Genomic DNA, 14,661 nt, shown 5'->3' with positions numbered 1-14,661 from the left:
GATATTGGTTGGTTTATTTTTAAGATGGAGAATTACTGTAAAAAGAAGAAAGCTAGAATATTGCTCAGTAAAAATCTATTTTATTAAAAAATAGTTGAGATGTCAGGTACAATGTAGAGTTTCATCGTCTTGCAAGAATTTATAAAGTCCTCAATGCGGTGTCGATCCAGTTCCTGAAGTGTGAAACACTGGTAAATATGGCAGCATCAATAGCGCAGTCATAACCAAATGATGTGATGCCAGCCACAACCATGTTGCCATTTCCGGTGGGGCAATAGAAAGGACCACCAGAATCACCCTGGGTAGGAAACAAAAAGAACATTTAACAATTAGTTCGAGATGGTACGGGTGTATATACTGGTATATATATGAGAATGTGTATAGAAATATGTAAATGTGATGAGATATATGTTGTTCATGTGTGTGTGTGTCTACATGTCTGTATGTCACTGGATAACTACATAATCTTGTATATGTATGTATAATTGTATGTCTATTTATTTATGCATGTGTCTATATGCTTTTGTTTCTTACATAGCTGCTGCTATTATTATTTAGCCCAAGGCTGGTCCTGATTAATCAAACCTTCAATCATAGACATTCTACTCCTCTCTATTTCGTCTTTTCCACAGCAATATTGTGTGTAGGACAATATTATTCTAGGTATCTTCGTTATTTGAAGACAATATGATGTCATTTGAGAAGGAAGCCGGTCTAGTTGCCACCTTTAAGCTGTAAAGCTTGGAGTTTTCCATCCGATCAATATGTTTATCTCCAGATCGAAATCTTTCTGCAATGCTGAATGGAATAGAAGGGAATGAAGTCACAGAATCAGGTACCAACAAATGGTGAAGCCTCTCTTTGATGTAGTTATCTGAACCAAGATTCTTCTGCTGGGAAATGTTTCCAGCCAGGATCCCTGGCATTGGGCAATGCAACAGAAGGTGCAGTGCGAGGAGGAAGTAATATTCTGTCGAAGAATTACTTTTCGTTTTGTAGGATAAACATAACAAATTTCTTCAATAAAATATAAAGATACTGAAGTTCTGAAATGTTGCCTTTTACCTGGCTGCATTGAGGTATTATCTGCATTTTTAAGACGTTCAGAACCCAGTTAGATAAATAGCTGGATATGCATCTAACTTTCCACTATCTCTTTCCATATATTCGAAGAAGATTGGTGGAACTGTATAACTTTGGTTATTCTGTCTCACTTTACATTTTAGTTTCGGTTCTAGTTGATTTTATGTCTGTGTAAACATCTTATCACTGCATGTGTATTTAGAGATTGAAAGTTCCCTGAACTTCCTCCACTTCTCAATTCCTTTAAGAAGTAAAAAAAATAAATATCTCACCATACAAGTGCTGGCACCGCCATAGTTGAAATCACCTCCACAAATATGTTGATCTGCGAGAGAGGCATAGGACATTCTCGATTTGCAGACACGGTGAGCAACAACTGGCATCGATACATGTCGAAGTTCGACAGTCGAACTCTCATCCACTGAAATTAGAAAAATAAAAAAAAACAAAAACTTGAATTGGCTTTATTGAAGTAATTTTTAGTTCTACTGGACATTAAAAGAAGCTGCTATTTCACTGGAAATCTTAAAATTCTCAGCCATCATCATTTTACTCTATCATTTTTACCTTTTATTTCTATTTCTTTCTTTCTTTCTTTCTCACTGTGTGTAATTATGCACAACCACAGACCACATCCATAGGCACTACATTTTCAGAACTCATTGGCTGAACCCTGGCCTGTTGAACTTTTCACGTTCATGCCCAGTCGTTTCAATAGAAGTGCATCTTAGAAAATTAGAATATTTTAGTAAAAAAGGGATATTCATTATTTTTCTTTACAGTACCAGTGATAGTAGGCTTTCGTATCAGTCTGTGAAGAATTTTTCCAATTCCTGCAATGATTCCTATTGATTAAACTACAAAAAAAATAAATATGTGAATCTTGCTTATTTCAAAATATAATAATATTGTCTGAGCCCCAAAATATTTTCTGTACAGCAGATTAACAATTCATTATGCTCATTAATTAAGTTAGATTTATAATAGAGAATTTCTAGTGCCTCTGCTGACCACAAATTACAGCTACCCACCCTCTTTTAAAGAAGAGCACTACATATAATATGGTGTGAAATGGTGTAATTTATATCCCTTCCTTCGAAGTTTCAGATGAACTTAGCCAACGAAATGCATTTGTTAAAATTTCTTTTGTATTTAGGATAATGAATGCGATTATGTATCTGGTCTTAAATTTCGAAGCGGTATCATTTTTGTAATAAGAGACACTCTCAAGTTTTTTGACCGAGCAGTTATATATTAGATTATTTTTCAGATATTGGTCATCTAAAGGGCATTTGTCTCGGTTACTACAGTTATACATTCTTTTAGGTATGTAAAGATAAGATTTATTCTATTAGTGTTAATATTATTGCTCAGAGCCAATACCATATATCACCATCACAGTTTCATGTACTAGACTGATGTGTATTATTTATGACTGAACCAGTCTAGTACATACAAATTACTCATTTTCTAATTCTTATTATTTACTTTAACCCTTAACAATTGCAACTTATTTAATTCAATTTAATTTACTTGAATGGACTACAGAGGTGGACATTTAACTTATAATTTTACATACATTTATTATACACCCAGTAAAACTTTACCTGCTCTTTCTTCTTTAAGTTACTTTCAAATCTCTTCTCTGTCTTGCTTAAAAAAAGGAATCAGTTATATACTTGCTGATATCCTGACCTCTCAGGATGTGAATTTGGCAAGTTTGCACTAAAAGAAAGTAATTTGATATCTCAATTATGTACAACGTTCATCTCCTGAATTATTCTGGAAGGGCAATTTTTGATGTTCATATCTTTAAAACTGTGTTACCCATTGCCTCCAGTTTATATGTTTGCCTACAATAATACTTTAGGGTCTGATGAGAATGACTGAGAGTTAATTAATTAATTAATTGATCGATTACACATACAAACTAATATACAGAGATGAAACAATTCCGCTACCCACCCGAAAAGATCGTTATCTTTCAATAATCTTAACTTTTGTTTTGTCTGATTGTTATTATACTCTGCGATAAATGCACCAAAAATTAAAAGGTAAATAACCTCGAATTTACAGTTTGTTTGACTCGTCTGGTAGAGTTAACCAATTGTGATTCTTATATTCCTGACGTGACTTTCTGTTGGTCAGGTGTTATCAGATGAAGTGTTGACTGAGGTATTCGACTGGATTTCTTCAATCCTTATTTTCCACGAATATATATATATATATATATAGGAGAGTTTACGAAAAAAAACAACAAAAGACGAAGACAGGTGGTGTACAAAACAAACAGACGTATTAGTATAATGCTCAGGAATAGAAAAAGTCTTTTACGTTTTGAGCCTACGCTCTTCTACAGAAAGGGACACAGAAAAAAACCAAGGAGAGAAAAAAAAAATATATATATAATATCGTTTTTAGATTTGGTTTGCAAGATTCTTTATGTGAGTTCGTGTGTTGAAGCATATTCTGTTGTGTCTGGGGAGAGTCATTTTCTTTTTGTGCCTCATAATTTAACACACTCACCGGTAAAATCTCCACTGATTTCTTATTTTTATTTTCCTAAAACTTTCGTTGCATCTTGCAATACATATACATACATGTATGTATGTATGTATGTATGTATGTATGTATAGGACAAAACTCCCCTCTGGACGATGTGAATGAGAGGAAGACCATGAAGAAATTTCTGAATGGTTCCAGAAAATGAACTTTAAAGGAACCTCAACGCTTAATGAGCTTTTCAATATTGTGTTTCATTTAGTTTTTCAAAGATGCGTATGATGTTCTTTTTATTATTTTTGTGATTGGGGTTATTACATAATAAATGTAATATTTTACATCTCAGAGAAGTGTTGTTTATAAGCTACAAATAAGAAGAATAAACATTATCGGTTAAGAATTGCTTGTTTTTTGTCTTTGGTGGGTTTTGTCTTCAGGGGTTTTTATCGCTAGGTTTTTAGGGGGGTATTGTCTTACACTCACACACACACACACACACCACACACACACACACACACACATATTTATACATACATACATATAGTGAACCATTGAGGAATCTACAACTATTCTATTCAGATTACAACTTCAGGTTTATACCTGTAATTATTGGGGCACTGGGATATGTAGCACACTGCCTAAATATCAGTCTTGAGAAATTAGGCTTCTCAAAACCAGAAAGGAGAAAGCTGATGCGAAAACTACAAATCTGAGCCATCACTGGAAAAGTAAAAATCTGTAAAACTTTCCAGAAGTTTAGCATTTAAGTATATATGAGTATGTATAGATATGCAGCTATATGCATGAGAATACATACATAAAACAAAACATACAAATTTGCACGTGCACATACAAACATACATACAAACATGCATACATACATGCATGCATACATACATACATACATAACACATACAAACATGCATGCATACATACATGCATGCATGCATACATACATACATAACACATACAAACATGCATACATACATACATGCATGCATACATACACACATACATAACACATACAAATATGCATGCATGCATACATACATACATTCATACATACGTACATACGTACAAGATGGTTTTGTGTGATAAATTCTATGTGATTTCCTTAATTTTTATCAATGCTGAATATCTTTTGATCTCCTTACACAACCAACAACTGCCATTTATTGATTTCCCTACGAATTTGATGTTCACTCTATGCTATTTGAGACACTGTTTGTAGCTTTAAAAATACGTAGGATATTGCTGGCGAACTCTCTGAAATTCAGTACATAACAAGATAGATAAGGTAGGAGAGAAAGAAAGAGAGAGAGAGAGAGAGAGAGAGAGAGAAATAGTCAAACACAAGACAGATATTAATAAATGAAATTGAATACCTACCTCCAGTTCTACCCCATCCAGCTGCAATACATTTTTTCCCATCAAATTTCTGTCCTGGGGCAGGAAGAGCAGCAGGGGCCACACAATTTCCGAATGACACTGGCTTAGGCAGACGGATCATAGCAATATCGTTACCTTTTAAAATAGAAATTATTGTTATAGTTATTGTTGTCGTTGATGCTGTTATTATTATTGTTGTTGTTGTTGTTTTTGTTGTTGTTATTATTATTATTAAAGTGGTGAGCTGGCAGAATTTTTAGCGCGCCGGACAAAATACTTAGCGGTATTTCGCCTGTCACTAGTTCTGAGTTCAAATTCCACCGAGGTCGACTTTGCCTTTCATCCTTTCGGGGTCGATAAATGAAGTACCAGTGAAACACTGGGGTTAATGTAATCGACTAGTCCCCTCCCTTAAAAAATTCAGGCCTTGTGCCCATAGTGAAAAGGATTATTATTATTATTATTATTATTATTATTATTATTATTATTATTATCATTATTATTATTATTAAGGCGGTGAGCTGGCAGAATAGTTAGCACGCTGGGTGAAATGCTTTGCAGTATTTCGTCTGCCGCTACGTTCTGAGTTCAAATTCTGCCGAAGTCGACTTTGCCTTTCATCTTTACGGGGTTGATAAAATAGGTACCAGTTCAACATCATCCCCTCAAAACTGCTGCCCTTGAGGAAAAATTTGAAACAATTATTATTATTATTATTATTATTATTATTATTATTATTCTATGTTTGACTTTTGCTTTACATTTGCACAAGCTGGCTCCAAGTCTCACCCAGAGACCTCAAGAGACAACAAGTTGGAAGTTCATGTTGGTGTTATGCCTAGGGTGCCATATATTTGGTTTTGTACTTAGTGTTGTACTAGTGAATGCCTAAAAAACCATACGAAAATTATGTTTGTTTTAAAACTTGAGATTACAAAGAAAGTATTTTGCGTAGGATATGAGCAGTTCCCATGAGCACTATCTTTTGAATTTCTGCCATTTTGGGGTTTCCTGGTATCTGAGTTAGGTAGCAATCAGCCCATCATTATTATTATTATTATTATTATTGTTGTTGTTGTTGTTGTTGTTGTGGTTGTTGTTGTTATTAGTATCATCGTCGTCGACATCATGATCATCATCATCAACAACAACAACAACAACAACAACAACAACAATAATAATAATAATAATAATAATAATAATGGTTTATTCACTTAGCCTTTCCTAATTTATCTATGTCATGTTTCAGCTCCACCCTGCAGTGTATAGATGCAACATTTTTTCGCCACACACGAGTTGTTCCAAGTATTGTTGCCAACTGAATATTTCCGGTGAAGTTTGGTATTTGCAGCTTTTGAAGCCAGACTATCGCTCTCTTTGCCATGGTCTACAGATTCTTTTCACTTCCAATCCTGTGTCTTGGTAAATGGTGGTGCCCATACCACTTGTTGCTACATTCTAACCCATACTTCTTGCACAACTCCCACTCTATTCACTTCACTCTGCTACTCTTAGCCTTGGGGATTTCTGTACTCCTTCTGGACTAGTTTTGAGTATCCATTAATTCTATGTCTAACTGTCTCAGATGATTTTCTTTGTGATTTTCCTCAATTTCGAATGCCAAAAGTGTAAACTCTTGTGTGAAATAGGTTGAATCGCCCACATCGAACGGAAAATCTCAGACAAACCGTGGAAAGTAACGGATTATACAACTCGGGTTCAAATCAACGGCAAATGAAAGTTATGTTTTTGCCTTGTTAAAGTAATCATAAATAAATCCCAAAGAATATTAAGATATAAGATTATTTGTGAAGAGTATGTAGTTAAATATCAGTTGCAAAATACTTACGCATGGGGTCAGGAGAATACTGAGAATGTACTTTCCATTTAGTAGCTGTCATAACATATCGACCCGGCTGTTCGTTATTATTGGTACCAATATTTACAGAAACTGAACGAGTTCCGGGGGCGCTGAAATTAATGAAAATGAAGTCACGTGTGCATTACTTTCAATCCCTTTTATATTTAGTTATATATGAAATATAATCTATATTTCAGATCGGCAGGAATAGAACTTTAGTTCGGGTTCATAAACCAAAGTAAGTTATATAAACTGAAATCGTACGAGGAGTGATTGCTTCTTGCTTTAGAGTGTTTAATTAATGAAAATGCAGTTAGTAATATTGGAATTTGAAGTTTAAAGGAGATTTATATTGACACCTTTTCATTCGAAGATAACACTACTTGCTAAAGCTATGGCTAAAACATTTACAGAATTCTCTAGGACAGAATTTCGTTGGCATTTTATGTATTGAATATATTGTCCATGGTTGACACGAACCATCAAGCCATTGCTTGGTAGTCCGATAGTACATTCTGTCAGCCAGCGGTGATTCTCTTCCTAAATATAGGATCAGTTTACTGGGTTAATGAGAAGACAAAGACATCTTAGTAAGATATTTGTTTAAAAGTCCGTCGAAAATAAATGGAAATTTAAATTAGAATATTTCACTCAGCAATTTATTTAAATTTACCATCTCATCTGTTGCGTAGTCCACCGATGCATTAGTGACTAAATGAGAGATGTTTGTGAAATAGTAAGGAAGCGTGGTTAGTTTGTACTAGAAGAAAGACCGCCCTCCAGGCGGTTTTCTGCTAGCCCCTTGACAATATTTTCATATTTGATTCCCAATTCTAATAATGTTTATATTTTACGTCTAATAATTATTTTGTATAATAGTGCTCACTTGCTTAGTAAGTATTGCTTTCATTGTTTTGTCACAATCATAATCTCTCTCTTTTAAACAGACATCACGGTAGTCCAACAACAGAGGGAGAAGCAGTTGGTTAAGTTTTACCTTCCCCTCAAAGCAGCATAGAGATTTCAATTCAGCAGTCCCTCTGTAAGCTTTGTAGTGTGTGTGTGTGTGTGTGAGAGAGAGAGAGAGAAGGGGGAGAGAGAACATTGCAAACAATGAATGAAATAAATATGAAATGAAAAAATCGTATAAATAAAAGGGTATTACTACAGATGTATACGCCCCTGACTTTGTTGCCTCATGCCATCCAGAAAATGGATACTTTTAGCAAAAGTGTGGCACTGTTGAAGTCGCGCGTGCAACTTGTTTATGTATATATTGGCTTAGCGGTACAGTGTTTGGAAACTGTGAATAAGGTGCAAATTTCGAGTACTTGTCGGTAACGTTTTTCTTCCTGTCTTCTAATAGTAATTACCCAACTTTCTAGAATCTTCTCACAGCGATTCCGCGTTCAAAAATTATACGGGTGTATTAAAAATGTTCATTCAATAAATAAGAAATTACGTACACATTAATAGAATAAACTGGGGGTTTTTTTCCAAATAGCGAATGAAAACTTAAAGAGAAAATGAGAGACTTTGCAAATGAGAATGGATTGCTCCGCAGTGAATGCAATGAATATTTAAATTTGCGAGAAATTGGAGTTAAAAAAATTCAAGAAACTTGAGAAATCGAAATTACAGGAAATTTCTTTGAACATGAATTTATAAAAATATTTGCAGACGGTCAACCCTTTAATAATTGCTTTCTTTGAGTACTTTTAGTAGTTGTTACGTATGTAATTAATAAGCAGCTTTCTCCATTACCGTATAGAAGATAAAAACCAGTGAAAGAGATTTTACTTACAAGCAATGGGCAGCGGTCAAAACATGCTGGTTGTCCAATAGTGTACCACCACATTCGAAAGTACCTTTAGCAGTATCAATGAGTAAATGAACTATTGATGGATATTGACAAGTTGCTGCCGGAGAGCCACCAACGATTTGTTCTTTTGGACCTGGAAATATATTAAGAGAAAAACTGAGTGCATTGGAGTGTTGGTGGTGTGGTCGTGTGATGCATTGGTAGAAATATAAACTGTCTTGAAAATGTAGACATTAAATCGTGTTAGATCAATATAATAGAGCAGTTATTTACCAGCGAAACTGAGAGGAAGAACGATTGCTAAACAAAATATAGCCAACATGTTTGAGATTGGTGATGCTTCTGAGTCTGAAACACTTTATGCTTCCTCGGTAATATTGCTCCTTCTTTTATAGCTTTAACCCTACAATGTTTTCCTTTCAAAGCGCTATGCACAATAATCTGCAAATTCTATTTGCTCTTCTGTTGCTTTTGTGGCCATTATTGAAACACGGCGCCTCTTACAATAGCAATGAAAGACACAAGATCAACTGCTGTTTGCATCTTGCACGCACTCATTGTTGATGGACAAAAGCGTTTATCTTTGACGACAAAGACTTTTAAAACGTAAACTGAACTAAAAAGATCCATAAAAATCGAATAAAAAATTAAATACTTAAACTGGAAGTTTTTCTATTTTATTTTTTGAAAACTGCCGCTGTTGTTGTTGCTGTTGTTCATGATGATGATGATAATGTTCTTGTTACTAGCTTGTTTTTATTGCAAAGACTGAAGAATGATATACACGATAGTTTATGAATGTACGTGGCCACGTGTGCATGTATGTACGTGCCTAGTCAAATACACACACGCCCGCAAACACATATGCATATACACACACACACACACTCTCACACACTCACTCACACACGCACACACACTCGCACACACACACACACACACACACACACACACACACACACACACACACACACGTGTTTTACAAATACGGAAGGAAGCACTTTTGTGCGCAAAGTTTTCTTTTTTCCTCTTTTATCTACTGCTTGTTCCAGTCATTGGACTGTGCTCATGCTGGGGCAATGAACCGAAGGGTTTAGTCGGACAAATCAATTACAGTACTTATTTTGAAGTCTGGTACTGTATTCTATCGATATCTTTTGCCAAACCGCTCGGTTACAAAGACGTAAGCCAACTAACAGCGTTGGGACAAACACTAAAACGTACTTATACACATACACACCATACATACACACCATACATACACATCATACATACACATCATACATACACATCATACATACATACATACATACATACATACATACATACATACATACATACATATACATACATACATATACATACATACATACATACATACATAGTGAACATTTGTGATAAACACAAGTATAAATAGTTCATACAAGATATCGTGGTATTCAGGTTGCAATTAGTAAAGTGAACGCTTTTTTCTTTAATTTGGAAACATAATCGAATGTTGAATCTTATCAACGACCCACGAAGAGATGATGTTAAAGCACAATTCTTCTTTCACTGAATAATATATAAATACCATCTAGAAAGTTCTATGCATTCGCCTCTTCAGAAACACAGTCAAGTACACGCAATGACAAGCCTTTTTCAAAAGAAAAAAAAAAAGAGGCAGGGATTATCTCTGCACACAGGTACATGGATGCCTTCGAAAGATTCATCCTAAAACAAGAATGCGATGTGACTGTGTAGGCGTTTATTGAATGGGGTCTCCGTCGAAAAAACATTCAAAACGCGAACCTCCTACATCCATTAAAAAAAGGGAGAGAAAACCTCAACAGCATCGCATTCGATCTCATCAATTTGATAAAAGAAAAGATTTCAATGGAATAGCCATTCCTTCCCTCCAAAATACTTTTAATAAGGAGATGCAGACTCCTTCAAACAATCTCCCATCTCCGCCACTAACGTCCACATAATTGCATATAAAGCAAAGAATATATCGGAATTAAACAGACTCTAGACTCCTGTTAAACAACTTCGCTAAAATAAATTCTTCCACCTCTAAATCACTTTCGCTAAAAACTGAATTTTCTGACAGAATCTATCCCCATTAACGGTAGAGACACCAGGATAATAATTAATGATAAGAATTGATTACTAATGAGGAATATTCAGCAATCAATCGATGTCGCGATTCACGGGAATGTTGCCCACGTGATCAACGATTCTGACCAATCGCGACTTCACCTGGAATAGGTCACACGCATATTTTATTTATGTGAAACGCCGTATAACCAATGGAGTGAATCCCCAGCTGAATTCCAATAAACTACCTGTATCCACGACATCAACAAATCTGGCCAATCATGTGCAATAGGCTCCAGCGACCATATCAGCTTTTGGCGCGCTCCTTTCTCAGTTTCTCAATCGGTATAAATAACACATACGACCAAGACCCAGAGAGCTTTGGAATGTAGCTGAGACGATAAGGCAAACAGACACAGGCAGCGGATGAACCTAGCGAATATCAACATAATGGACTATCCACTGAAACGCAACGACCAACGGTAACTTTTCGAATGCAATTTCAATAACATCCAAACTCTCTCAACAAAATCAATTGGTTCGTAAAAAATCCCAACAGATTTCGTCGTTTTGTTCTTTGTACAATTGTTCGCCTCCGACGCTAGAAATGGCAGCCAACAGCCAACAGCCAACGGCCAGCTCCCAACACCAGCTGTCATAGACTACTCCTAGTAGTTAGCAAATCAACTGAAGCACAAGTGATGACGACGTCCAACGGCAACATTCTATTATAGCACGAAAAAAGATGGGGCGGGGAGCTAATTCAATGACTCCAGGGGAACTATGACGAGGCTGAGTTGGCCCATCTCATAGAATTGTTTATTCTTAATGCACCCTGAAAGCGCCACTCAGCATAACTAGAGAATATATAGCGAGATAACTGTTTAGTCATGTCATACACTGAGAATGAGCAGCCCCACGAGGAGAAGATTAAAAAAGTATTTCATAGAAATATCTTGGAAGTTTCACTTAAACATGAAACTGTTACCTTAATTTAACGATAGCCAGCGTTTTGGATGTAATGCGAGGTTTAAGAATCGGCAAAACCCTACGAGGTGACTATGTACTTCCGTAAAAAGATACAGTAAACTCAGCCATAATTAAAGGATTTTCAAGCCAGAATAATTCGGAGAGATTCTGATCTATTAACGGATAATTTATTTCTATATACTTATCTTCTGTACGAGGGGATATCAACAAAGTTCCAGCACTTGTTCTGTAGCGCGCCAACTAAAGGTAGTACATGGTTGTGTGCGCAGTGAGAGCTGGCAGTGGCCTTCATGAGGTGGTGTGCAGAGTGACATCACTGTGTTGAATTCGCAAGTTGTGAAATTTGTGTTTTTGTGATCCCATGTAAGCTGTAGTCAGCGATTTTGTCATGGACAGGAACAAAGAACCAACGTGAAATTTTGTGTTAATCTTGGGAAGTCTGCTACAGAGACATGTAGCATTGCATCGGCAAGCTTACGGCAACGAGACAACGGATGATTCGCAAAGCTTCGAGAGGCACCGGCGCTTCAAAAGCCAATAAACATTTCTAGAAGACGATGAAAGACCTGCCACGAGCGTCACCCCCGGAAATGTATTGTGTATCGAGAATTCACCCGGGCCCCAGGGGACGAGAGTTCTACTGCGACGTTTTGAAACGTTTGAAGGGGGATATTCGACGAAAGCAACTGGATCAGAGGAGAACGAAGGAGTGGATGCTTCACGACATTGCACTCTGTCACTGAGCTCTTCTCACTCGTGACTTTCTCGCCCAAAACAACATGGTATCGCTTCCGCACCCACGTTTTTTTTTACCAGATTTAGCACATGCGGACTTCTATTCCTTCTCCAAGATGAAAAGGCAGCTCAAAGGTCGGCGTCTTAACACTGTTATCGAGATCCAGAGCAAATCGTTGAAGGTCCTCGACTCGCTTACGGACTTCCAGGTCGGATTTCAAAAGTGCCAGGAACAGTGGCACCGGTGTATTGCTGTGCAAAATGACTATTTCGAAGAAAATGATGTTAAAACTTAGGTAAACAAGTTATTTTCTATTACACATAACTAGGCTAGGAGTCATTTGATACCATCTCGTATATATATATATATATATATATATATATATATATATATATATATATATATTATATATATATATATCGTTATATTTCGGAATGGTCATATTGCCAGTTTAGCCAATAAAAACACACGCACTATATATTTGGTGTTATTTTGCTTCAGTGATATTTATTTTTTACATTAATCTTAATCTTATTTCAAAAAATAAATATCACTGAAGCAAAATAACACCAAATATATAGTGCGTGTGTTTTTATTGGCTAAACTGGCAATATGACCATTCCGAAATATAACGATATCTGTTTCAACACACGACTTCACATAAAAAATCTTGCACAACAAATATTTAAACGTATATATATATATAATATATATATATATATATATATATATATATATATATATATATATATTATATATATATATATATATATATATATATATATATACATATGTATATATATATATAATATATATATATTTATATATATATGTATATATATGTATGTATATATGTATGTATATATATGTATATATATATATGTATATATATGTATGTATATATATATGTATGTATGTATGTATGTATGTATGTATATATAAAAGATAAATATATGCGAAACAGAGAGAAGGGTACGCACACGAACGCATACACGCCTGCACACACACGAGGACGGAAAGTGTCGCTGAAGAGGTCACAGATGTGTGACGAAAGATTTCCTGACACTGGACATCAGTTAAAATAAGAACAGTAAGAAACGAGTGAAGAACGGCTATGTATAGTACGTGTGTTTATTTGGCAAAAAGAAAACCTCAAAAGGACCCTTCCGAAATGCAACAATATCTGTTTCAACACACAGTTTCACATCAGGAATCTGGCAGCACAAATTCATAAACGTAATGGAAGTATCTTCGTTTATATAAAGATATAACGTGTCTTTGAATTTATCGAAACCGGGTTATCAAAGCGTTGGCTCCGGTCATTTGCGAGCCTTTAACACGTCTATTCAATATGTCATTGGCGACGGGTGTTATACCTGCGGACTGGAGAACAGCGATAATCTGTCCAATTTTCAAGAAAGGGAGCCACGAAGACCCGCTTAACTACCGACCGGTTTCCCTTACTTCAATAATCAGCAAGATGTTCGAAACCATCCTTAAGAAAAGTATGATGCTCCACCTCCAAAACACAGCCTCTATCTCTGATTCCCAACACGGCTTCGTGCCGAAAAGATCATGCTTGACCAACTTACTGGTAATGGAAGAATTGGTGACGCGCATCCTCGATGATGGTGATGCTGTTGACATCGTTTTATTGGACTTTGCCAAAGCTTTTGACTCGGTAAACCACCGCCTATTACTTGTCAAGCTTCAAGCATATAGTTTCCATCCGGATATTGTACGATGGGTTGGTGCCTTCCTCTCAGATCGCTCCTTCCAAGTCCAAGTTAATGGTTCGCGGTCCGACGTCTCCAGTGCGAGCAGTGGTGTGCCTCAAGGTTCAGTGCTTAGGCCCTTATTGTTCTTAGTCTTCATAAATGACTTGCCCGACGACCTCACGCAACACACCCTCCGGGTTGCGGATCCGTGGAATAAACTGCCGGACGAGATGGTGAAGATGCCGACAACCGCTTGGTTCAAAGTCTCCCTTGACCACAAGTGGCCTGAACTCTTTACATGAACACCACCCTGTACATAACTCCATGTCCCCCTACATGGCCTTGCTTTTTGCTTTTTGAGCCAAAAATTAACTAACTAACTAACTAACTAACTAACTATCTTATTTATTTGTGCTGTGGTCTCATTTTGGAGAGTCAATTCCTGTTTCAACCTAAATAAGTTGTGACTACTCGAATACCA

At 36.1% G+C, this 14,661-nt stretch overlaps 1 protein-coding gene across 1 annotated transcript; it reads right to left on the bottom strand.

Annotated features, from left to right (window-relative positions):
• Positions 1-68: 68 nt before the first annotated feature.
• LOC115224384 (chymotrypsin-1) lies at positions 69-8,979 on the bottom strand. Its single transcript, XM_029795271.2, has 6 exons — positions 8,931-8,979; positions 8,640-8,790; positions 6,824-6,945; positions 4,975-5,109; positions 1,356-1,504; positions 69-298 (listed from the first exon to the last, which is right to left on the bottom strand). Exons 1-6 carry the CDS (start codon positions 8,977-8,979, stop codon positions 140-142), a joined length of 765 nt encoding a protein of 254 aa, XP_029651131.1. The 3' UTR covers positions 69-139.
• Positions 8,980-14,661: the final 5,682 nt, after the last annotated feature.

The sequence above is a fragment of the Octopus sinensis genome, linkage group LG25 (genome assembly GCF_006345805.1).
Source record: "Octopus sinensis linkage group LG25, ASM634580v1, whole genome shotgun sequence".
Classification (NCBI taxonomy): domain Eukaryota; kingdom Metazoa; phylum Mollusca; class Cephalopoda; order Octopoda; family Octopodidae; genus Octopus; species Octopus sinensis.
Note: the sequence above shows the minus strand (reverse complement) of the source record. Positions and strands in the feature narration are given on the sequence as shown.

Excerpts from the sequence above, each read along its gene's own strand:
- LOC115224384 (XM_029795271.2), bottom strand. The coding sequence starts at position 8,979 with ATGTTGGCTATATTTTGTTTAGCAATCGTTCTTCCTCTCAGTTTCGCT. Across the intron at positions 8,791-8,930 it reads TCTTCCTCTCAGTTTCGCTG|GTCCAAAAGAACAAATCGTT; the intron begins GTAAATAACTGC and ends ATATATTTCCAG. Across the intron at positions 299-1,355 it reads GCGGTGCCAGCACTTGTATG|GGTGATTCTGGTGGTCCTTT; the intron begins GTGAGATATTTA and ends TTTCCTACCCAG.